Below are 21,018 nucleotides of genomic sequence, written 5' to 3'. Positions count from 1 at the left end.
AAACATACAAATATATCAAATGAAAGAACAGACCCCTTAAACAAACAAACAAACAAAAAGGAAAAAACTTTCATCCTATCTATATTTTTTTCTGCTTATAAACTCTTAAATATGGATATTTTTCTTTAAAAATATTTTTTTTAGCAAAAAGCTTAAATAATTACATTTTTGTGAATGAATTTTATTAGAGATCAGATTCAGAACGATTATCAAAACATACACAGAGTTTAAAATGAGTTAATAACGTTTTGGCTCAAGTTTTTTTCATAAATTGGGTAATCTAGTGGATAATTGCGGTATTGCAGATTTACATAAACATTCTTCAGAAACATGTTTTTAATGCAAATGTTTTCTCTTAATTGATGAGATAACTCGTCAATGGCAGGGAAAGAGTTAATATGTAAACATTAACAGGTAAAGCACAAAAGAGAGGATTTTAAAACACCAGTTATGTGAAAAAACATTTATTGGATTACAAAGTGAAAGCTACAGAAAAAATAAAGTGCAATTTTAGACAGTCTGAATATTTTTTCAGTAGCCCATAAAGCCATTATTGCTTTTTAATAATACTAAAATGTAAATGTATAGTTCACTCAGAATTGAAACAATCGTTTACTCACCTCAATGTTTTTCAAGCCCTTTTATGGACAAGAAATTTGGTATGTACTCTTATCCATACAATAACAATACTGTAAATAGGGATTGATGCTTTTAAGGTTCCGAAAGGATGTAAAAGCACAAAAAGTCATTAAAAGTTACAAAAGACCCAAGAGTTTAGAAACAACAACAGGGTGAGTATATTTTTATTTTGGGTGAACTCTTAAAACTTTATATAGGTTAGGTCACACTGCTAGCTGCTCCATTGAATTACTTGGAAGGACAGAAATTATGATTGGTCAACAATTGCAGTATATACTGATGTATGTTACAGTAGCTTGTATCTAAGTGCACCTTTTCACCTTAATTTTTTTGCATAAGTAAAATTCCTGAACGTTCTTTCAGGAGGCCATGACTTTCTTCTTGCACTCCACGGAGCAGACCAGCATTCCCTGCAGAGCCATGAAGCGCTGACCAACGAGGCACTTGGAACAGCCGGAGCACTGGAAGCACTGGGGCTCGGCGTGCCAGTGGTACTCTCCATACGACACGCGTTGAGCTTCAGGTTCAATGGGGTTGTGACAGGCCACACAACACTGTGAATACAAAACAAAAACATGTACGTTATACAATACTGTAAGGTGATCTTAGCAAAAGCAAAAATTTAAATAACTGTAGAAATGAATGAGACATAGTTCCATATAAAACATGTTTCTTTCCTGATCAAAGCAGCAGTATAAAAAACATTAACAAAACATTATCGCATTACAGTACATATACTGCTTATCAAATCAGATTAGTTAATGCTCATTCAAACAAATACCACAAAAAAACTCATGTCAAACAGATGAATCATAAAAGCAGTTTCAGGAAACAGGCGCTAAAAGAGAAAGGGTGGAGGAGAACGGTGGTATGTGATATCATGTCCATTAAAAGAGCAAGCGGTCTCCCTTTTGCCCGATTATCATGTCACTGACACTTCCTTAATCCTCTTCACCTGCTGATGAACCAACATGGCTGCCAAACACATGCTGAGCCTGTTAGTTTTAATAGCTGGGGCTTTGCAGGAATTTAATTTACGTTTTGGCGTGACATAAATAGATAGTTGTACAAAGTGAGAGTTTGTGAAACTAGCTGCTAAATATTTCATCTGTTTGCGGTGGCTTTATAGCTCTGGGGATGATAAAATGGCAATAATTTGTGTTGAATTTTAGGCTACAAACAAAGAAATGTTGGATTGTTTCAACCCATGGTTGTCAAGTCCATGGTTTTCCTGTGGAATTGTGCTACTTCTAAAGTGTTGCGTTAAGGTGAAATGATGTTGTTCGTCAGCTGTCCATCTTAAGCCATCATGATTTTATTTTTTAAAAGACTTTATGTGCTTATGATTACTACTATACAGTCAAAAAGGCATTGTATGTAATGCATAACAGTGGCTGTAAAATATGTATTTGAGGTATGGGAGTGGCATATTTTGAGTTTTGGTATTTGGGTTAAGGTTATTGGGATAGTTTTGATTGACCATTGGGTGAGTTTTGCAACGCAGACCTGGCAACCCAGTAGTCACGTAAAATCATCCATTTAGGGCACATTATACTTCCGTGTAGGATCTACGCCTTAGGCCGTGTCCCAAATGGCACACTCCGGACTTGTGGACCTCCTCAGAGTGCACACTTTGATGACATCATGTAGTGCAGACCTTAGGGACCCTTGACATGAGTCCACAAGGGCGCATTGGAATCATATTTTGGGACAGACTCGTGCTTCACGCCGGAAATAAGTCAGTGTGAACTCCTCCCATCCGTCGTTTGATTGCTCTTTCACAAGGACTTCTGGGTTGGTAAAGTGCGCGAAGCCTGCTGCAGTAAGGGTGCAAAGGGGGCGCTGATGAGCACACTTTGGAGCGCAAAAATGACAGATGGACACCCTACGGACTCGTAGACTAAGCAAGCACACGCAATGTACGGCCCTGTCCCAAATGGTGCACTTCATGTGGACTTTTGGTCTCGTGGCCTTAAATTGCACGTGCTCGCTTAGTCTTCGAGTCTGTAGGGTGTCCCATCTGTCATTTTTACGCTTTAAAGTGTGCTCATCAGCGCCTCCTTTGCCCCGGTCTCCGGCGAAGCCCACACTGCAGCAGGCTTTGCGCACTTTACCAACCCAGAAGTCCTTGCGAAAGAGCAGACCAATCAGACGACGGATGGGAGGAGTTCACACTGTCGGGCAACTTCTCTTCCTATTTCCGCCGTGACGCTCGAGTCTGTCCCAAAATACGACTACGGTGCACCCACGTGGACTCGCATCAAGGGCGAGGGGCAACCTTCCGATCTCTCGAATGAAGCCAATACGGAACTGACTTAAACTGCAATTCACCGACTGTCCGCTTGAGGCTGGCTCCAAAAGGGAGTCAATTCCCATTGACTCCCATGTTAAAAATGCCCAACTTTACAGTAGAAAATATTGGGGCGGTTTCCCGGACAGGGATTAGACTAGTCCTAGACTTAAACACTTTTAAGAGCTCTCCAAACTGAAAACAATTTGCACTGACATATCTTAAAATACATCAGTACCCTTTGTTTTACCTCAAAATGCACACAGGTAATGTTTTTAGTAAGGCATGTTTGTTAAAACTAGTTATATTTCCTAATTTAACTAAGGCTTAGTCCTGGATTAAGCTAATCCTGGTCCGGGAAACCGCCCCAATATGTTTACAGCCTGGTACAAAAAGAGCTTTTGGTCTATATAGCTAATTTTGCTCTTCATGACAACTGTGAGGGGGGTGAATTTTTTTGTAACTCATCAGTTTAAATGATATTAAGCCTTAAACTTCTACATAATTAAGGGCGTGGCCGCTTGAGTGATGGTTGAACAGCCACTGCTGTCACTAGACTCGCGCTAGGTGGGCGTGGTTTCAGCATCCAGCCACCTCAGCTTCACCAATGTCCCACCTCTTTACCCATTTTCGGTTTTCCGCGAGTGATTCGCGATGACGCGCGGCCAAGATGGCGACGGCAGGCAATGCCTACTTTAAGCTTCAAAAACGATCTTCAGAAACCAATGGGTGACGTCACGGACCCTACGTCCATATTTTTTTACGATTTATAATCAAGGGTCCCTAAAGTCTGCACACTATGATGTCATCAAAGTGTGGACTCTGAGGAGGACCACAAGTCCAGAGTGTGCCTTTTGGGACATGGCCGTAGATACTACACCATAGGCCACACGTCAGTTTTCAATCATACTTCTGTCTCAACATGCAATTACACATGCAGACCACTAGTCGACAGTTTTCACACCGTGTAACCCAAAGTAGCAGTACAACAGACGAAGAAGAAGCATATAGAGGTTATGCAACGACGTCACCTTCCCATGTGACCACGCCAGAGCTCGCCCTGTTGAGGGGCAAAACATTCAACAATTTTTTTTGTTTTTATACGCCAGTAAAACTGACTATTATCAGCTTAAATTGAATTTAGTTGGCCTTAACAGTGACCCTAACAACTTGCCAAATAACCAGTAGTCTGTGGACATTGGCATATGGCCAGACATTGCTTTTCCTGACATATATGTTTGTTTTTCCTAACACTCTTAAACTATCCCACCTTTGTAGAACACAAGGCTCATCATAATTGAATTTTTTTTTTTTATGAAGACTCACTGACAAAATTTCGTAATTACACAGAATAAGAGTACTCATTGGTGTTTTTTTATTCCAAAATTTTACATACCCGACACTGATTTACTTCTCCTTTGAGTGTTTTTTGCAGTTTGGAAAAAGACCGCTCAGAATTTTTGTTGAATCTGTTAGCACAGTCGATCACACAACTACTTTTCCCATTTTAGACGTGATTTTTATGCTATGCTAATGCTGTCGCTCAGACTTTTTGCAACTCAGTTGACGTAACCGCAGTCGCTTTCGACGAAGGTGACGTCACGTGCATACCCTCTATTGATCCGTAAATCCACAAAAGAAAAAGCAGCAGCTTGTTGTTAATGTTATTTGAGAATACCAACTGTGATGGAGGTAAATGGACTGCTTGAGCCCATCTTTATTTTTACCATCGTAAGTGGAAATCCGTATCAGTAAATGCGATGCAGATTTTTTTACCTGATGGGAGGGGTCCTAGCGGCCCAATTAAAACGTTTGCGACCCGCATAGTCATGTTTTTTTGTAGAGGTGCACGTCAGGCTATGCATAACTACGCATAGCCTGCGTTTATTTTGAGATAGAGAGAGAGAGAGAGAGAGAGAGATTTTCTTTAACACAGCATGGTTCTTCATATAGCAGGGCGTGCAGACAGGTTTCTCGTTCTCCATTACATAAGTCTCTCCGGCCAACACGCAGTCACAGTCAAAACAGCAGAAGTGCTTCAGGTGCCAGTTAAGATCCTCAGCCTGAGTGTATTCATTGCTGAAGATGAGCTGGAAGACCACACAAATACACACGTTACATAATATGTGAATCAAGTTTTCCAAATATTAATACACAACAATATTTGCTGAGAAAAGCCCTCAAAGTGCACTGAACAAACATTACATGTATATATGTTGCTTACCACATATAATTGCATGTAATTTGACTATCAAAAAACTCTTGCCCCGCCCCCTCTTACCTCATCACAACCTGCGCATCGAGGCTTTTCGCTGTCTCCATAATGGCGACCACAATACAGCTGCCCCTTCTTCCAAAAATAGATCATATCCACCAACAGCTCAGTGCAAGTACAGCAAACAAAGCAGCCCGGGTGCCAGAGTTTATCGTAGCCCGCCCGATCTGCGTACACAGCTGGCTCCCCCTTCTTCATAGGCTGTTGGCATCGGTGGCAAGACTGTGGGCAGAGATCCGGTGATGAGTTGAGCTTGGCAGAAACATCAATGAAAAATAAATGTGGAAAAACACTGCAGGGGCAGATCACTTTAAATGATCATTATGTACACGAGAAACCATTTCGTTTAGCAATTTACTGCACTGAGAGCACAACAACGTTTACCTACAAGTATTTTTGCCTTTATTCGGGTGAACTCTTTCTTTTAAAAAAAGGCAAAATCGTGTGTTTATATTCAGATATTTAGCACACTTATAAAAGATTTAAATTAAAAAAAGACCTCCAACGTAACCACAGGGGACTTAGTGTAATAATTTATGAAGATCTCCTTGTACGTAATGTTCATTCCATCTGCATGACTAACACAAACTTGGCCGAACCTGGACTCCTCTCGTGATAATCTAATGAGGAGATAAGAAGTGGAGAAAGATACAGGACACCTCCCGCTGCACACATGGGAAAATAAATATTGCTGCTGTGCAGATCCAAACGGGAGGTTATTGTTAATGGGTGCTGACATTTAAACGGCTACAAATTAGACTGGGAGCCATTTAGATAAAATGAAATTTACAAAATGTAATATTTAAGGAAGATATTGAGCAATGTTAGTAACCAAACAATTTTAAAGCACCATTGGGTACCATAGTAATTTATTTTCTACTATGGAAGTCAATGGTGCTTTTACTTTCCTGCTTCTTCCTTTGTGTTGAGCAGAACAACAAATGTATACAGGTTCAAAAACAACTTGAGGGTGAGTAAATGATTACAGAATTTTCATTTTTGGGTGAACTATCCCAATATATATATATATATATATATCCATGAGAAGCCATATTTACATTTCATAAATTTTATATATGTGATTTAAATTCATGTGTACTTTATTATATTCCTGGGGTCATACTTACATAGTTCCCTGAAGGTCCACTTAGTGAAGTCCCAGAAGCCCCTGCAGCACCAACTTTTCCCTTGCTAGCAAAAGCATCACCTTTGTCTCCTGCTGCTGAATCAGTTCCTGGTCTCCCTGGTGTTCCAGCCCCCAGGCCTTGAGCCCCCTTATCGCCAGTCAGGCCTGCCTGTATTCCTATCTCTTCTGGGAGAGTAATGTCGCCAATGCCCAGCGCCTCGTCCTTGTACTTGCGGACATACTGTTGCATTTGCTTGACCTCGCCGGGCGAGAGTTCGTGGCAGCGTTCGGGATCTTGGTCATGTTCTGGAAGTTGCTTGGCCATCTGCTTTTTACGGTAATCTGCTCCAGACGTTCCGGCGATGGGCCGACGCTCCGGAGGCAGAAGCTCCATGTAACGCAGAGCCTGAGTACAATAAATATTGGTTGAAATCTTTATTGCACGCTAAAAAATGTAGGTGACTGTAAATGTCAAACTCTCTAAACTGTAAATGCTGTCTTTGTGGCTGCGTACAGGCACATGAATTGGTCTGCTTAAATATCTTTAAAGCTCACTTGAATGAGACTTGGAGGCCTTGGAAGCCTTTAAACATTTTAAAAATAATTCCCCTCATACAAAAAACACTTAAGTTATTGACTTACAGGGCAGTGAGACACGCTGCCTCAAGTTTTGGACACAGCAGTCTCAAAAAATAAAGTGGACAATACTGACCCCTAGTGGAGCCCAGAGCAACAGCTTAATAACGTTGTAAGTGTTTTGCAGTTTTAGAAAGCATGGTTTATTTTTAAAACATAGATACTCACCAAACCTTGGTTGATTCCAGATGGAGCCCATTCATAGGTGATGGACTTGACCACATTAGTCTTGGCTGGCACTGCGGTGGGCACAACAGCAGTGCCCGCACCAGGGAATTTAGCTGGTGATGAAGAAGGGGAGACAACAGTATGGCCTGCTCCTGGGATAGAAGGGGTGTGAGCTCCACCACCTGGGGCAGCAGTATGCCCTCCTCCTGGGGCAAGAATATTCCCTGCTCCTGGGGCAGAAGGTTTGTAAGCTCCGGCCCCTGGGGCAGCTTTATAGCCTGCTCCTGGAGCAGAAGGGTAGTGACCTCCGGCTCCTGGGGCAGCGGTGTGCCCTCCTCCACCTGGAGCAGAAGGGTAGTGACCTCCAGCCCCTGGGGCAGCAGTGTGCACTCCACCTGGAGCAGAAGCGTAGTGACCTCCAGCCCCTGGGGCAGCAGTGTGCCCTCCTCCTGGAGCAGAAGGGTAGTGACCTCCAGCCCCTGGAGCAGCAGTGTGCCCTCCTCCACCTGGAGCAGAAGGGTAGTGACCTCCAGCCCCTGGAGCAGCAGTGTGCCCTCCTCCACCTGGAGCTGAAGGGTAGTGACCTCCAGCCCCTGGGGCAGCAGTGTGCCCTCCTCCACCTGGAGCAGAAGGGTAGTGACCTCCAGCCCCTGGGGCAGCAGTGTTCCCTCCTCCACCTGGAGCAGAAGGGAAGTGACTTCCTGGCCCTGAGCCAGCAGGTGGGGAATGTACAGACTGAGCACTAGGGGTGTAGGCTTGACCAGCGGGGATAAACGTGCCCGCAGAGAAAGGTGTAGCGGTGCTGATGGTGGGAGACTGGACGCTGATGGTGAACTGGTTGCCTCTGTAAGATGGGATACCATCTCTCTTCAGCTTGGCTATGAGGCCTGTGTACTTGGTGTCCTCGAAGAGCTTGCCCACTTTCTTATCTTCCTCAGTCTCAAGCTGCACATCATGGTCCTCCAGGCCACATTTGCAGTTTCTGCAGATCTTTCTGTTAAGAGGTCAAAGTTCAAAAATTATGTGACGGACTAAACAAATCAACAGCATACTGGAAGAAAACAGAGGAGAGTTAACTTATTTATAGTATGTTTAGGAGCCATGTGAGATTTATAAAGAATGAGAGTTTGGGAAGAGCCGTCTGTTTATGTTATGGCGGTTTTGTTAAGTCTTGTATCATTAGTTTGGATTGCTGTGCACATGTCAAGTTACGACTTGCACAGATATTCTGTAAGCTGACTGCATACTAAAATGCAAAGATTTCTATTACTTAAAAGAAGGAAAGTTGATTATTTAAGATAAATACCGGTAGTAACTTTTTCATCTGTAAAATTGATTCCAAGAAATTTAAATAGGACAAACAAGTATCATGAAAACAATTTTGCTCTTTTGAAATGAGAGTTTGATATACTATGCTACTGTAAAACTCCTCAATGCTTTCATTGTAAATTGTGCTAAATATGAACACCGTAATAGAGTGTATGAGAAATCATACTATGTTAAATTAAATTGTGAGTGTTTTTTCTGTAAAAAACTTTGATTAACATTATAATGGGCACCTTAGGGATAAACAGAATGCTATAAAAGTGTAGATTGCAAATTCTTTAGGGACATCAGTTTTACATATCAATGGGAGTCATGGTAAATGTCTATACACAAATCAGAGCCGCATACTAAAAAGACACCTTTAATGTTTCAGCATGTCAGTGCTCCAAAGCAACAAAGAAAAAGTACCTTTAATGGATTGATTCCCACGGCTTTAAACGCACAGAGCAATCTTTGTCGAATAATAATAAATCCACTATACATTTTAATGGGTTCCCTTACTCCTCACCCATTACTTACTGTCTTCACTACACTGTTACATCCAAAATGGCTTCATAAATATATATACCTGATAATTAAAAAAAAAATGGAAACAGGAAGTGGGTGGGCCTAAGCTTCACTAAGTGACATCAGACAAAACAGTGCTGAAAAGAAAACTAAAGTGACCCTGATCCACCTCTTTTCACCCACCATTCCTGAAACCACAGGAGAGCACTTGGGAATGGCATGCAACACTGCAGGAAAACTGGCCAAGTGAAGATAATGGCCAGCTAAAGAGAGACGCAATCATTTCTTAATACATTGTCTGGAAAGATAAGCCACTGTTTGCTGGTCAGCTGGCTGTATATTTATAACTGTATATTTTTCACACTGAACGTTAAATGAATGAATAATAACATGGCTTCTTATATAAACGTGTATAAGAAGGCTGGTACAATACGAACCTCCAGAAGTGAAGCTCAAAACCTTCACACTTGTCCTTGCATTTCAGACAGGATGCCCCTGCTCCAATCTCATGGCCGAGGGTTATCTGCCAACAAAACAGACAACTGAATAGTTTATACAGCATTTTCATTATGTGATTTTTATGAAACCTGGGGCCACTATTATTACTTTAAATACTACTACTATTTATTTGTATTTTTTGCCTATATTTGCCTATTTATATTTATAGAAATGCCTAAATGTAATGGAAATATAATATCAGGACACAATTAAGATGGTTTATTTTATTTTATATTTAGAAGGGATGCGAATAATGCATCAAATAATGCAGGTAACACAAACTATTAAAAAGTATACCTTTAATGCACTGTTAATGCAAATGCATACATATACTGTTGGATAGTATATTTCACATGCAATGTACATTTCAAAGAGACAAGCTGGCAAAAGTCTCCTTGACTAAACATTGATAATTTTACATTATAAATCTCATTCAAATCTCTGCAGTGTTTCCCCTAGGTTTACATCTTGGGGGGGGGGGGGGGGTTGGGTATGTATATACGGGGTTAAATTGTGATTTGTTATGGGGGAGCTCTGTGGGGAGGGGTACTTCGAGGGGTAACATGTTTAATCCTGATGACAGCAAAGCCACTGGTGTGTTTCAATGACATTCTGGACTTCTGATAGCATTTGATAAGTTTCAGCTTTAAATCTGTGTCAGAGGTTGACCCAAAATATTTTAAAAAGAGCGTCTTAAATGATGCAAGTCTATGGGGCGGTTTCCCGGACAGGGATTAGACTAGTCCTAGATTTAAACACTTTTAAGAGCTCTCCAAACTGAAAACAACTTCCACTTACATATCTTAAAATACATCAGTGCCCTTTGTTTTACCTCAAAATGCACAAAGGTAATGTTTTTAGTAAGGCTTGTTTGTTAAAACTAGTTATATTTCCTAATTAAACTAAGGCCTAGTCCTGGATTAAGCTAATCCTGGTCCGGGAAACCGCCCCTATGAGTTTGACACCCTATATCCATTTGTTGCACATGTCATTATGCACAATTGATCAAACTTTGAAGGAAGTTAAAAGAATCAAGCTCCTTGAATAATTCAAGGCATAAGATGCTACCCCAAAAGACTTAATTATCAAGAAAAGGTACAACACGTACTGTATCAACAATATGTCTTAGAAATTAGACATAGAGATTCCCTATGCTGGTCAGCAGTTAGTAAAACAATCATATAGTTAGGTTTGATTTGTGTAATCAAAATACATTATTTTACTAATCTATACAATGAGTTATATCCAGTGTTATCCAGTTAACATACTGTAATTAGATGAATGACATACATACTTTAGTCTTCTATTAAGTTCTCTCAACGTTGGCACCATTCTTACCTCTCTCTCTCTCTCTCTCTCTCTCTCTCTCTCTACAATGTCAAAAGATCCTGCGTGCGCGTTCTTGAAGCTGCTCTGAGTTTTTTCGCTTGAGCTGCATATTCGCTTGAGCTGCATATTTTCGCGAAGACGTGTTTAAACGGAAAAGCGCGTGTTTTCGCGGCAATTGCGCCGCCCGATTCGCGTCATTCGCAAATTCAGAAATATGACAGCATACAATGTTACTGTTACACAGAGTTACTACAATACACGTTACTACAATACACTGTCAGTAACATCCGTGACTGTTGATGTTTAAGCAGAAAAATAAAGTATACGGAGGCGGACTTTCAAAACACCGTCACCAGTTATGGGAGAGAGAGGCGCGCGCTGCACAGAGAGAGAGCATGCGCAGTAAATTAAGCCGAACAGTAAAATATAAATGTGCGCACTCAATTGGATAATTTTAAGTAAACGCGCAAACACTGACAGAATCATGCCATCGTGGAAATAAGATAAATAACATATTACTTGAGGGCTGTTTAATTTGTTTAATAAAATAACAAATTGTTCTCTGGCGCTTCAAAGAAAATCAAATCAAATTTACTTGACCTTCAAGGGGGGCGGGTCGAGCCGTAAGGAGGGCGGGGCGCCCCCCTTATATAATGGTAGGGGAAACACTGCTCTGTCTCTTAACACTTAGCCCTCACAGCTGGAAGACAGCCTTATAAGGTCATGCATTTATCAAGATGGAGGATTTCTGCACTGATCTCCTATGCTGTAAAGACCCACTGAAGTGCCTAAAATGTGCAGATTTGTTTGATGCATTGACATAATTTTCACTAAAACAGAAAGTTGGGATATATTAAGTTGCTCTTTCTCTTTTTAAATAGTCAGTAGTGTTTAGTTAGAGAAGCTGAAGTGCAGAGTGTGATGTCATAAAAATTGGTGCCAGTAAGAAACTGTAGGTTTTAAATTAAAATTGAAAAATTGGAAACAGGAAGTGGGTGGGCCTAAGCCTCACTAAGTGACATCAGACAAAACAATGCTGAAAAGAAAACTAAAATGACGCGAATCCACCTCTTTTCATCCATCATTCCTGAAACAACATGAGGGCACTTGGGAATGGCATGCAACACTGCAGGAAAACTGGCCAAGTGAAGATACAATGTGAATTTTGTCAATGTTTTGGAACACACTGGTTTATAGATTCTTTTACATTTATATTTAGGCATTTAGCAGATGCTTTCATCCAAAGTTAATTACAAAAAGTTAAACATTGTAAATATTCATATTAAAGAGGGAATAACATAAAAAGAGCCGTACAAAGTTACACAGGAAATTACTATTTATAGCATTTACTTTTTATTACAGGCTCTAAATTGTAGGTATGTCATCATGAAAGGTCTTTATGCTCACCAGTGTTTATGGGATACTGGCTATTTTATATTACATGCAATGTTTGAATGGGATCACATCATCGTGCACAGTTCCCTGAAATTGGGAACTCTTTCTTTATTGTCCGCGTCACAACACTCTTAACAACCAGCATTATAATCTTTGGTTGCATTGTTGCATTATGCTGCATTTGTTCATTCACTTAACTGCAGCAGTTATTAGTTTAATAAGTAATCCATAAGTAAATGAACAAATTAACATCGAACATTTATTCATTTGTGTTGGACATTTTGTATATGAAAAAGTGTAAATATGTATTAGATAAATTCAAAGACAATACAGCAATTCATATTTAACTTAGTTCTGCCTGAATGAAAGATGATGTCTTCCTTCTTTGTTTAACTTCCTATACCAACTTCCTATTTTTTTTATAAATGTAACTGAGCTTTACAGTACATACGCTGACAGGCGTAAAACGCAATGTTTCGCCATGTAACGTTAACTTTATAACAATGAAAGTGGGTTTACCTTTAGGGCGTTGCCATTTTTCCCAATAACTAAGCTTTCGGAGCGTGACTAGTCATCGGATATAATAATCGTACCTTTTTCACTTCTTTCTCGATCTCCATTATTGTCGTGGATTTGTGTTGAATGTCTCCACCGTTAAATTTTCTCTGTCGGGTCACTACTTTTGAACGGGACAGTTACTCACCTCTGTCCCTTTTGCTCAACTCTCACTCACGCCGCATTACACTTCCGCTGTTCTTCCAGTGTGTTGTTTCATCCAATAGGAGCTGAGTTTGGTGTCTAATCTACCAATCAGAGCCAAGCAAGAGATATCACAGTTACAAAAACAGCTGAGCAGTGAATAAAAGGATGAAGAGCTTGCACCAGTAACACTAGCAAATTTGTGTTAATTTTTTTTTTTGTAAAAAAAAGAACATGGCGTATTTTCTTATTTACATTAAGATACGATGCAAGATGCTCTTTGGGACTCGTGATGTTGGATTAACATGGAGCATTAGGTTCTTCTGCACAAACAAGACTGAATGTTTCTGAAGATGTTATTAAATAAATATAATTTAATAGCTGTTATAATGTTAAATACTTTTTTAAATAAAAAAATGCTCTTGCTGACAGATCACTCACCCTGGACTCATAGAGGAAGCTGTGGTTACTCATCATTGGGTGTGGTGATGTGACAGATTTTTAACAGACAACCTGTTTTCTACTTTTCAATGTATAAATGTAAAACATGGAGCATATTTCAATGTGAGCAGAGCACTATAAGCTATTTCCACTCTAATGCTACAATTAGAAATCAGAATTGCTTTAATGTTTTGTCATGTGTTGTTGTCCAAATATTATCAGGCACTGGGCGTATTTTACTTTTGGTTAAGTTATTGCTCAATATGTAAATATGAGGACATCATTCAGTAAGGACATATTCCAAAAAATAACAAGAAATGTGTGACACCCAGCTAATGTAATTAATGTCCCGGAAACACGCTTCATAGTGATTCAACCTATGTGCTTTTAGGAGGGTTGTTTTGTTTAAATCACATTTGGACTCAACAGTTATACGTTTTAAATGATATATAAAGCCTCCCTAAAATCAATAGTAGCAAGACTGACATAGTTCTTCAATTTTAATAATTCCTCACAATTTATAACAAATTATTTCATGGATAAGCATTGTGGACCTGCAGGGACCCCTGGATCCCACTTTGAAAACCCCTGATGTAAGTACATTCTGTGAGAAATAACCTTGATATCTTTAATATTGAGTAAGTCCATGTCAAAAATTGAAATGAATGTGAAATCCATATATGAAAAAAATATCAAACTAAATTATGAAGCTTTAGCAGTGATTTCACGTATAGCACGGGGTCACATAATATTAAGAAATGTTCTTGACAATGTACCTTTCATTGCTATATTAAGTAACAGTAAGGAAAACAGCTGCATTATTCTCACTCATTAAACTACAGTGGCAGTGTTATACAACACAACAGAGAGTCCCTAAACTCGGAAAAAAAAGGTACTAGAGCTGTAACGGCAGTATTTAAAAACTACACATTTGTACATAAAGGAGTGCATATTTGGCATTAGTATCTCAGATTATTTCTGTACCTAAATTGTAGGACCTTTTCATTCAATGTGACCAATTCACCTGTTCCACCTGACCAATTAGAGATACTTCAGAGCTGATGCTCCTCCCATTTCTTTTTTATTATCAATTTACCGCATTATACTGAAAAACATCTCTACAGTAAACTCTCACTGCCCCTCTAAAACATTTTCCAAAAGCATTCCTGCCAATGATGTCACAAATGTATTGCTCTAGAAATCTTGTGGATTCCCAACCTATGATGATAATCTGTGGTTTACTCCTGAATGCCAATCACATTAAAAAACTAAATATCGACTTGAAATAATAATCAGTCACAGGGTGTGCTTCTCTGACATAACATTCTCATTATATATAACACACTCTATATATTTAGCTCTATAGCACCTTATAGGTTATATTTAGCTTAACAGCTGCATTGCTCTCAGAGCTTTAACATTAAGGTTAAGCTTGTGGGAATCAAAGCAGCAGGTCTGCCTCTGTATCAGCACCACAACAAGGTCATAACTGCTGTATAAAAGGTGTTTTATAGTGTGAAGTGTTGTACTCTACACAGCAGGATGAAGGGGCTGCTGGTTTTAGTTGGTCTTTTTGTGGCCGTCTATGGCAAAGTAACTTTTGAGGGGTGAGTGTAAATCTTTTTATTTTAATTCAGTGAATTGTTATAAGTCAAAAAGCAGTTTGAACTAAAATCAAAGTTTCTTTGAATAACAGTATTTATTTAGAATGGAAAACTTTTGTTTTATTCAGCGCTGCGTGTTTCAATGGGTATCATAGTGAAAGCCACAGTGATGAAATGTAAAGCGTGGTGATACTGTAGTTTATGTTATAGCAAGATGAAGAATTTAGTGATTCTGCTTTGATTGCAGATGTCATTGGCAAAAAGCAACTTTTTGCAGCTTTTGAGAGGTCAGTTCAGTAATTTTTTTAGAGGATGTCACGTCAAAAACCTCTTAACAACCTCTAACTTTGAGAGATTTGCGTTATGCATTAATATATGCATTTACTTTTGCAATAAAATAATAAAAATACTTCTTAAAATCAATTTTAAGGGTCAAATATCACCCCTAAATACTTCCATACACTGTAAAAAGTGAACATTGGATCAACTTTGGTAAAAATGGGAATTTTTTTCCAACTTTTCTCACTAAAGGGCAATGTCCCAGACAGGGTTTAGATTGCTCCAGGACTAGGCCTTAGTTAAATGGGAAAAAATGGGAATGTTTTTCCAACTTCTCTCACTAAGGGGTAATGTCCCAGACAGAGTTTAGATTGCTCCAGGACTAGGCCTTAGTTAAATCAAAACATTTAAAAAGTTCTTACAAATATACATACCTTACAAAATAACTTTAGGTGTGCATATTAAGACAAAATGGCATTGATATTTTTTTAAGATACATGAGATACGTTTTTAAATTAAGGCAGCTCAAACATGCATTTTAGTCTGGGTCTAGGCTAAACTGCTCCTAAGTGAAAAATGTAAGATGAAAATGCTTAAATAAATATTTTAGGTTTTACCAATTAAAGTCTTTTTTTTTAAATTTCACTTCAATTCCAACATTTTTTAATTGAATTTTTAGGTGTTACCAATTAAATATTTTTAGTAGAGCAGCTTTTACATTTTACTAAAGCCACAGATGAGTCTACCACCTTCATATATCATGTTGATGTTTCTGCAGACATCAAGTTCTTCGGATCACTGCACAAGATGAAGTTCAAATCAATCTCCTGAAGGAGCTCGCTGAACAGGAACATCTTGGGGTAAGTCTTTGTGAAACCCAGAGATCTGCTGGAATTACTTAAACAAGTTTATAATTTATAATTTCCATATTTTGTGTTAAGCTGGATTTTTGGATGGGGCCGGTTCATGAGTCTCTACCTGTGGATGTCCGTGTTCCTTTCAACAGCCTCCAGGCTGTCAGGGCTTTCCTGGCATACAATCACATCCAATATCGTGTTATGATCGAGGATGTCCAGGTGAGAGCTTATCCAAAGCTAAAAAATATATATTTTGAATGTAAATTTGATCTCATCTCAACTTTTGTTAGCTTTCAGTCAACACTCATTGAAGTTCTGCCACATTAAATCCTTCTTGATATATGTATTATTTGCACAACTCATTTGAAGATAATGGATTTTAAATTTTTTACTTGATTTTATGGTTTTCTCCTTCCTCCATAAGGATTTGCTTGATGAAGAACAACATCAATTGATGGATTCTCGTCCTCGTGTTAGTACTGATGACTACATCTACAGTCAGTACTCTGATTTCAATGGTGTAAGTGGAGCACAACTTTAATTCATCATTAAAAAAATATTAACTTTCGCTTTTGCCAATTTTACTTAATTCTTTCATGTTGTGATAACAAAAAAAATCTATTTAACAATGTGAACTTAATTTAATCTAGTTCATTCAACAAAAAAGTGTGTCTTGTCAGCTTTACTTAAAACTTATTTTTTCAGCCAACATAAAATTGTTGCATAAAGTAACAGATTAATAAAACCAATACAGACTTGCATCTCATTGGCTGAGGATTTTGCAGTGTATTATGGGTAATTGTTCTGGCAGAATTGTTGTTCCCTCTTGCAGAAGTGTAGCACAAGTATGAGTTAATTAACTTGTTCTGATATATTTTAGAACAAATCAAACAAACGGTTTGGAATGCAACATTGCATTTCAAATATGTTTGTGATAATTTGATAAATTGTATTGAGCAGCTGCACTTTTATTGATTGATTCTGTGTTATGGACGTATTAAATCCTAATTAAAGGGGGTGAAGTTTATAAAATGGCATTATTCAAAATTTTTGTTATCATTAATAAAAATGTTTATGTACAATTAACCTAATTTTTATTTATTGACTCTACTAAGGTTTGTTGAATTTACTTAAACTTCTTTTATAAATGAACTAAATTATTGTTTGAGACTACTTAAACAAATTGCGTGGAACCTGTTGACATCATTTTTTTAATTAAACCCAACCCTTCATTTTTTTGAGTGTATAATTAACTTTATTAAATTACATTGAAAAACATGGCGTCTTGTTTACTTAAGAAGTATTATTGTATTAACATATTTTGCATGTTTAACTGATGCTTTTAATTAATTTCTATGTGTATTTTTCATAATAAAGTACAATTCAGTAATTTGGTCATCTATGCTGGTTTCAGATTCTCATATTCATGAATATGCTCGAGGCAGAGAACAGTGATCTGGTTAGCCAAATTGAAATTGGTAAGAGCTATGAGGGTCGCCCTTTGATCGTTCTGAAGGTAAGTCATAATACTATAGTATAGTATACCAATCTTAACTCACTAGGTATAATTATTAACTTACTCATTCATTTCATGATGTTAAAACAACTTGGTTTTGCAAGTCAATTCAACCTACTAAGTTTTGGCTTGTGAAAAGTTGGCATAATTTATAAAATCACATTTTTTTAAGTTAAAGTAACATAAAAATATGTGTTGATTTAATAACAATGCTGCATATTTTTTTTTTACGGTGGATGTTTTTAGCCATGAATTTATTTTATATCAGATTTGAAAAGGTGTGTAATAAAATGTAGTCCATATTTCCATTTTTAACTCAAGTTGTCTCACACAGTTCAGCACAGGAGCAAACCGTCCTGGTATCTGGTTTGACACTGGCATTCACTCCAGAGAATGGGTCACACAGGCCAGTGGAGTCTGGTTTGCCAAAAAGGTTAGTGATTTTTAGATGTGAAGTAAATAAATAGTTAGTATAAATATATTAAATCTCGCATACTCATCTTCTTTGCGCAGATTGTAACTGACTACGGAAAAGACCCCGCCCTTACAGACATCCTTAACAACTATGACATCTTCTTGGAGATCGTCACCAACCCTGATGGCTTCGCTTACACCCATTCCACTGTAAGATTTAGAAACAGAACTATTTATATTATATATAACCAATTCTCACCCTCTGCAATTGTAATACATGGTTGTTTGTGTTGTTAAGAATCGTATGTGGCGTAAAACCAGAAAGCCAAACTCTGGCTCCAGCTGTGTTGGAGTTGACCCCAACAGGAATTGGGACGCTGGCTTTGGAGGTAAGATGCTTTTGGGAATGCATGGGTTTGTGAAATGTAAAATAGTATTTAATAGGTTCTTAATTTGATTTGTGTTTCATCTATAGGTGCTGGTGCTAGTAGCAATCCCTGCTCTGAGACCTACCGTGGACCCAGCGCTCACTCTGAACCAGAGGTCAAAGCCATTGTGGAATTTGTGAAATCTCATGGCAACATCAAGGCTTTTGTGTCCATTCACAGCTATTCCCAAATGCTCCTCTATCCATATGGATACACGTACACTGCTGTTAAAGACAAAGAAGAACTGGTATGCATGTTAGAAACATATAGTTTTGATTATACTGAACGGCTTGTATATGATGAGCACATTATAAATGGTTTTTGTATTGTCTTTTCAGCATGAGCTTGCCAGAAAGGCCGTCACTGCACTGCAGTCTTTGTATAACACTCGCTACACGTATGGCAGCATCATTACCACCATCTGTAAGTTTAATGGAATGGGCCTTACTATAAACTTCTGTAAAAAAATGTTTAGTACCATTTTGTGGTTTCTTTGCTAACATTTTCACTATTTTTAGACCAAGCTAGTGGAGGCACCATCGACTGGACCTACAACCAGGGCATCAAGTATTCTTACACCTTTGAACTGAGAGACACTGGTCGCTATGGTTTCATCCTGCCGGCCAATCAAATCATCCCTACTGCTGAAGAGACCTGGCTTGCATTGATGGCTATTATGGAGCACACCAAGAATAATCCATATTAAACTGAATGTCAATCACAAGGCGTGAAAGAATGTAAATAAAAATAATGCAGATTGATAAATGGTGCATTAAAACAAACAAAACATAGTTTGTCACACAATGCAGGTTTGAAATTGTTGCCAATCATTCTGAATATTAAAAGTATTACATTTACTTGAGAACGTACGTTTTTCATTGCATGGCTTTAAATACACATTTATTCTTAAATTAAATATTTGTTATTATTTTTTGTCACCACCCTAATGCAATTTAAACCCAAATTAATTTTTATCTGTGCACAAAAAAGACAAAAAATGCTCAAAGAGAGAAATCAAATTTTCTGTGACTTTTAGTTAGAACAATATACTGTATTATACAACAGTTCTTTCTGGTTCTCGAATCTGATTGGCTAAGAGCTATGCGATATTGTGCTGATAACGGCACTGTAACCGCTTCACCTTTCGTATCATTCCGCCACCTAGTAAATGGAGGTCCTAAGCAGGCTCATCTCTGAATGGAAAAACACAGACGCCCTGATCCATTACACATATGCGCAGTAGGTGGCAGTAATACTCCCAAGGAGTGAGCAGCCATTAAACGAAAAGAAGAAGAAGCAGACGCCCTGTTTTGAATCGAGAGGCATCCAGCTGCAGCCTGCAGCCCCGCAGACTCACTTCTTGCTAGACACCAGTGGCTGGACACCAGTGGATGGACAGCTGACGTCATTTCCGTATCGTCATTCACTTTTCAAATTTGACGCGCCATGCACATGTCAGCGGTAAGAAAAATAATAAACTGTCGATGATTTATCGGTCATGTCAGAATTCAAATGCACAAACTAGCTAGACAGTTTTAGGGGGCAGGAAGGAATGAGGTGTGGTGTGCACAGTGTGCAATAGTTTATTTGGAACTGTTCATGTTTTACACAACCTTACGGGCCTGACTGTTGCATCTTCATTCTGATGGTCAGATTTGTCTAATTTTACTAAGATGTGTGTAATTTCCAATAAATATTGCAAAACCACGAAGTGTTAATTTGATCTGGATTGTTTGGTAAATTGTCTGATCATGTGAATCTACGTATATTTTAAACGCAGAAGTGGTTACATTTAAAAAAAAAGTCACAAAAAGTAGTGAAATGATCTGAATGATATATATTTTCAAGGTGGTTCTTGTGAATGCAGTTTGCATGAATTATTGATGTTGTAATATAAGCATATTATTGAGAATTGTTTTATGTAAAGAGATATGATAAAGATCATATTTCAATTTGCAAACAGATTTTATATTATATATTTTAAGTCATTAAAGTAAAAAGACAATACGGAAAAGACGTGTGCAATTAAGCCTGCAAAAAAATGTCTATCCACTGGTGAAAACCGAAAATAAATATGCTGTCTATCCAGAGGTGAAAATATAAAATAAATATGCTGTCTATCCAGAGGTGAAAATATAAAATAAATATGCTGTCTATATCCAGAGGTGAAAATATGAAATAAAATTGCTGTTCATCCAGCGGCGAAAAAGGAACTTAGCGGCGAGACGGAGGTGACGTGGGCTGTCTATCCACTGGTGTCCAGCCACTGGTGTCTAGTCGGAGGTGAGTCTGCGGGGCTGCAGCTGGATGCTATTGGAAACGAATGAGAGTTTCCCCTCTTGTGCTTCTATACTCTTTGTGCTCACTGGTTTTTGCGTTGCATTGTGGGAATTTTTAGGGAACGAACGTTTCAGTGCACTGAACGGATTTTGCGATTGAGACAGCCCTTAAAATGGCTGACTCCCTGATCAGTGCCCTGACTACTGAACAAGGGAGCTGATTGTAGTGATGGGAGGAACGAAGCTTTTTGAAGCTTTGAATCAATTGAACCAATTGCTTCGAAAATTGATTCTGTTTTTCGAAGCGTTCGA

At 38.4% G+C, this 21,018-nt stretch overlaps 2 protein-coding genes across 2 annotated transcripts; one reads left to right on the top strand and one right to left on the bottom strand.

The window, feature by feature from the left end:
* Positions 1-448: 448 nt before the first annotated feature.
* Positions 449-12,960, bottom strand: tes (testis derived transcript (3 LIM domains)). The gene is made up of 7 exons (XM_073868687.1): positions 12,783-12,960; positions 9,405-9,490; positions 7,135-8,128; positions 6,332-6,736; positions 5,211-5,426; positions 4,862-5,019; positions 449-1,194 (listed from the first exon to the last, which is right to left on the bottom strand). Exons 1-7 carry the CDS (start codon positions 12,807-12,809, stop codon positions 999-1,001), a joined length of 2,082 nt encoding a protein of 693 aa, XP_073724788.1. The 5' UTR covers positions 12,810-12,960; the 3' UTR covers positions 449-998.
* Positions 12,961-14,777: 1,817 nt separating this feature from the next.
* Positions 14,778-19,284, top strand: LOC129433072 (carboxypeptidase A1). The gene is made up of 11 exons (XM_055191525.2): positions 14,778-14,936; positions 15,991-16,072; positions 16,154-16,288; positions 16,494-16,589; positions 17,484-17,585; positions 17,920-18,018; positions 18,099-18,209; positions 18,298-18,388; positions 18,475-18,674; positions 18,766-18,850; positions 18,946-19,284. Exons 1-11 carry the CDS (start codon positions 14,872-14,874, stop codon positions 19,131-19,133), a joined length of 1,254 nt encoding a protein of 417 aa, XP_055047500.1. The 5' UTR covers positions 14,778-14,871; the 3' UTR covers positions 19,134-19,284.
* Positions 19,285-21,018: the final 1,734 nt, after the last annotated feature.

This window comes from Misgurnus anguillicaudatus, chromosome 6 (assembly GCF_027580225.2).
Source record: "Misgurnus anguillicaudatus chromosome 6, ASM2758022v2, whole genome shotgun sequence".
In the NCBI taxonomy this organism is placed as follows: domain Eukaryota; kingdom Metazoa; phylum Chordata; class Actinopteri; order Cypriniformes; family Cobitidae; genus Misgurnus; species Misgurnus anguillicaudatus.
This window is presented reverse-complemented; position numbering and strand designations above follow the sequence as displayed.

What these genes read in the sequence shown, in the direction of transcription:
- tes (XM_073868687.1), bottom strand. Translation starts at nt 12,809, where the DNA reads ATGGAGATCGAGAAAGAAGTGAAAAAG. An exon ending in TCGAGAAAGAAGTGAAAAAG is followed by an intron (nt 9,491 to 12,782) that starts GTACGATTATTA and finishes TTTTGTTGGCAG; the next exon opens with ATAACCCTCGGCCATGAGAT. An exon ending in GATGCGCAGGTTGTGATGAG is followed by an intron (nt 5,020 to 5,210) that starts GTAAGAGGGGGC and finishes GTGGTCTTCCAG; the next exon opens with CTCATCTTCAGCAATGAATA.
- LOC129433072 (XM_055191525.2), top strand. Translation starts at nt 14,872, where the DNA reads ATGAAGGGGCTGCTGGTTTTAGTTGGTCTTTTTGTGGCCGTCTATGGC. An exon ending in TTGGGACGCTGGCTTTGGAG is followed by an intron (nt 18,389 to 18,474) that starts GTAAGATGCTTT and finishes TTTCATCTATAG; the next exon opens with GTGCTGGTGCTAGTAGCAAT. An exon ending in CAGCATCATTACCACCATCT is followed by an intron (nt 18,851 to 18,945) that starts GTAAGTTTAATG and finishes CACTATTTTTAG; the next exon opens with ACCAAGCTAGTGGAGGCACC.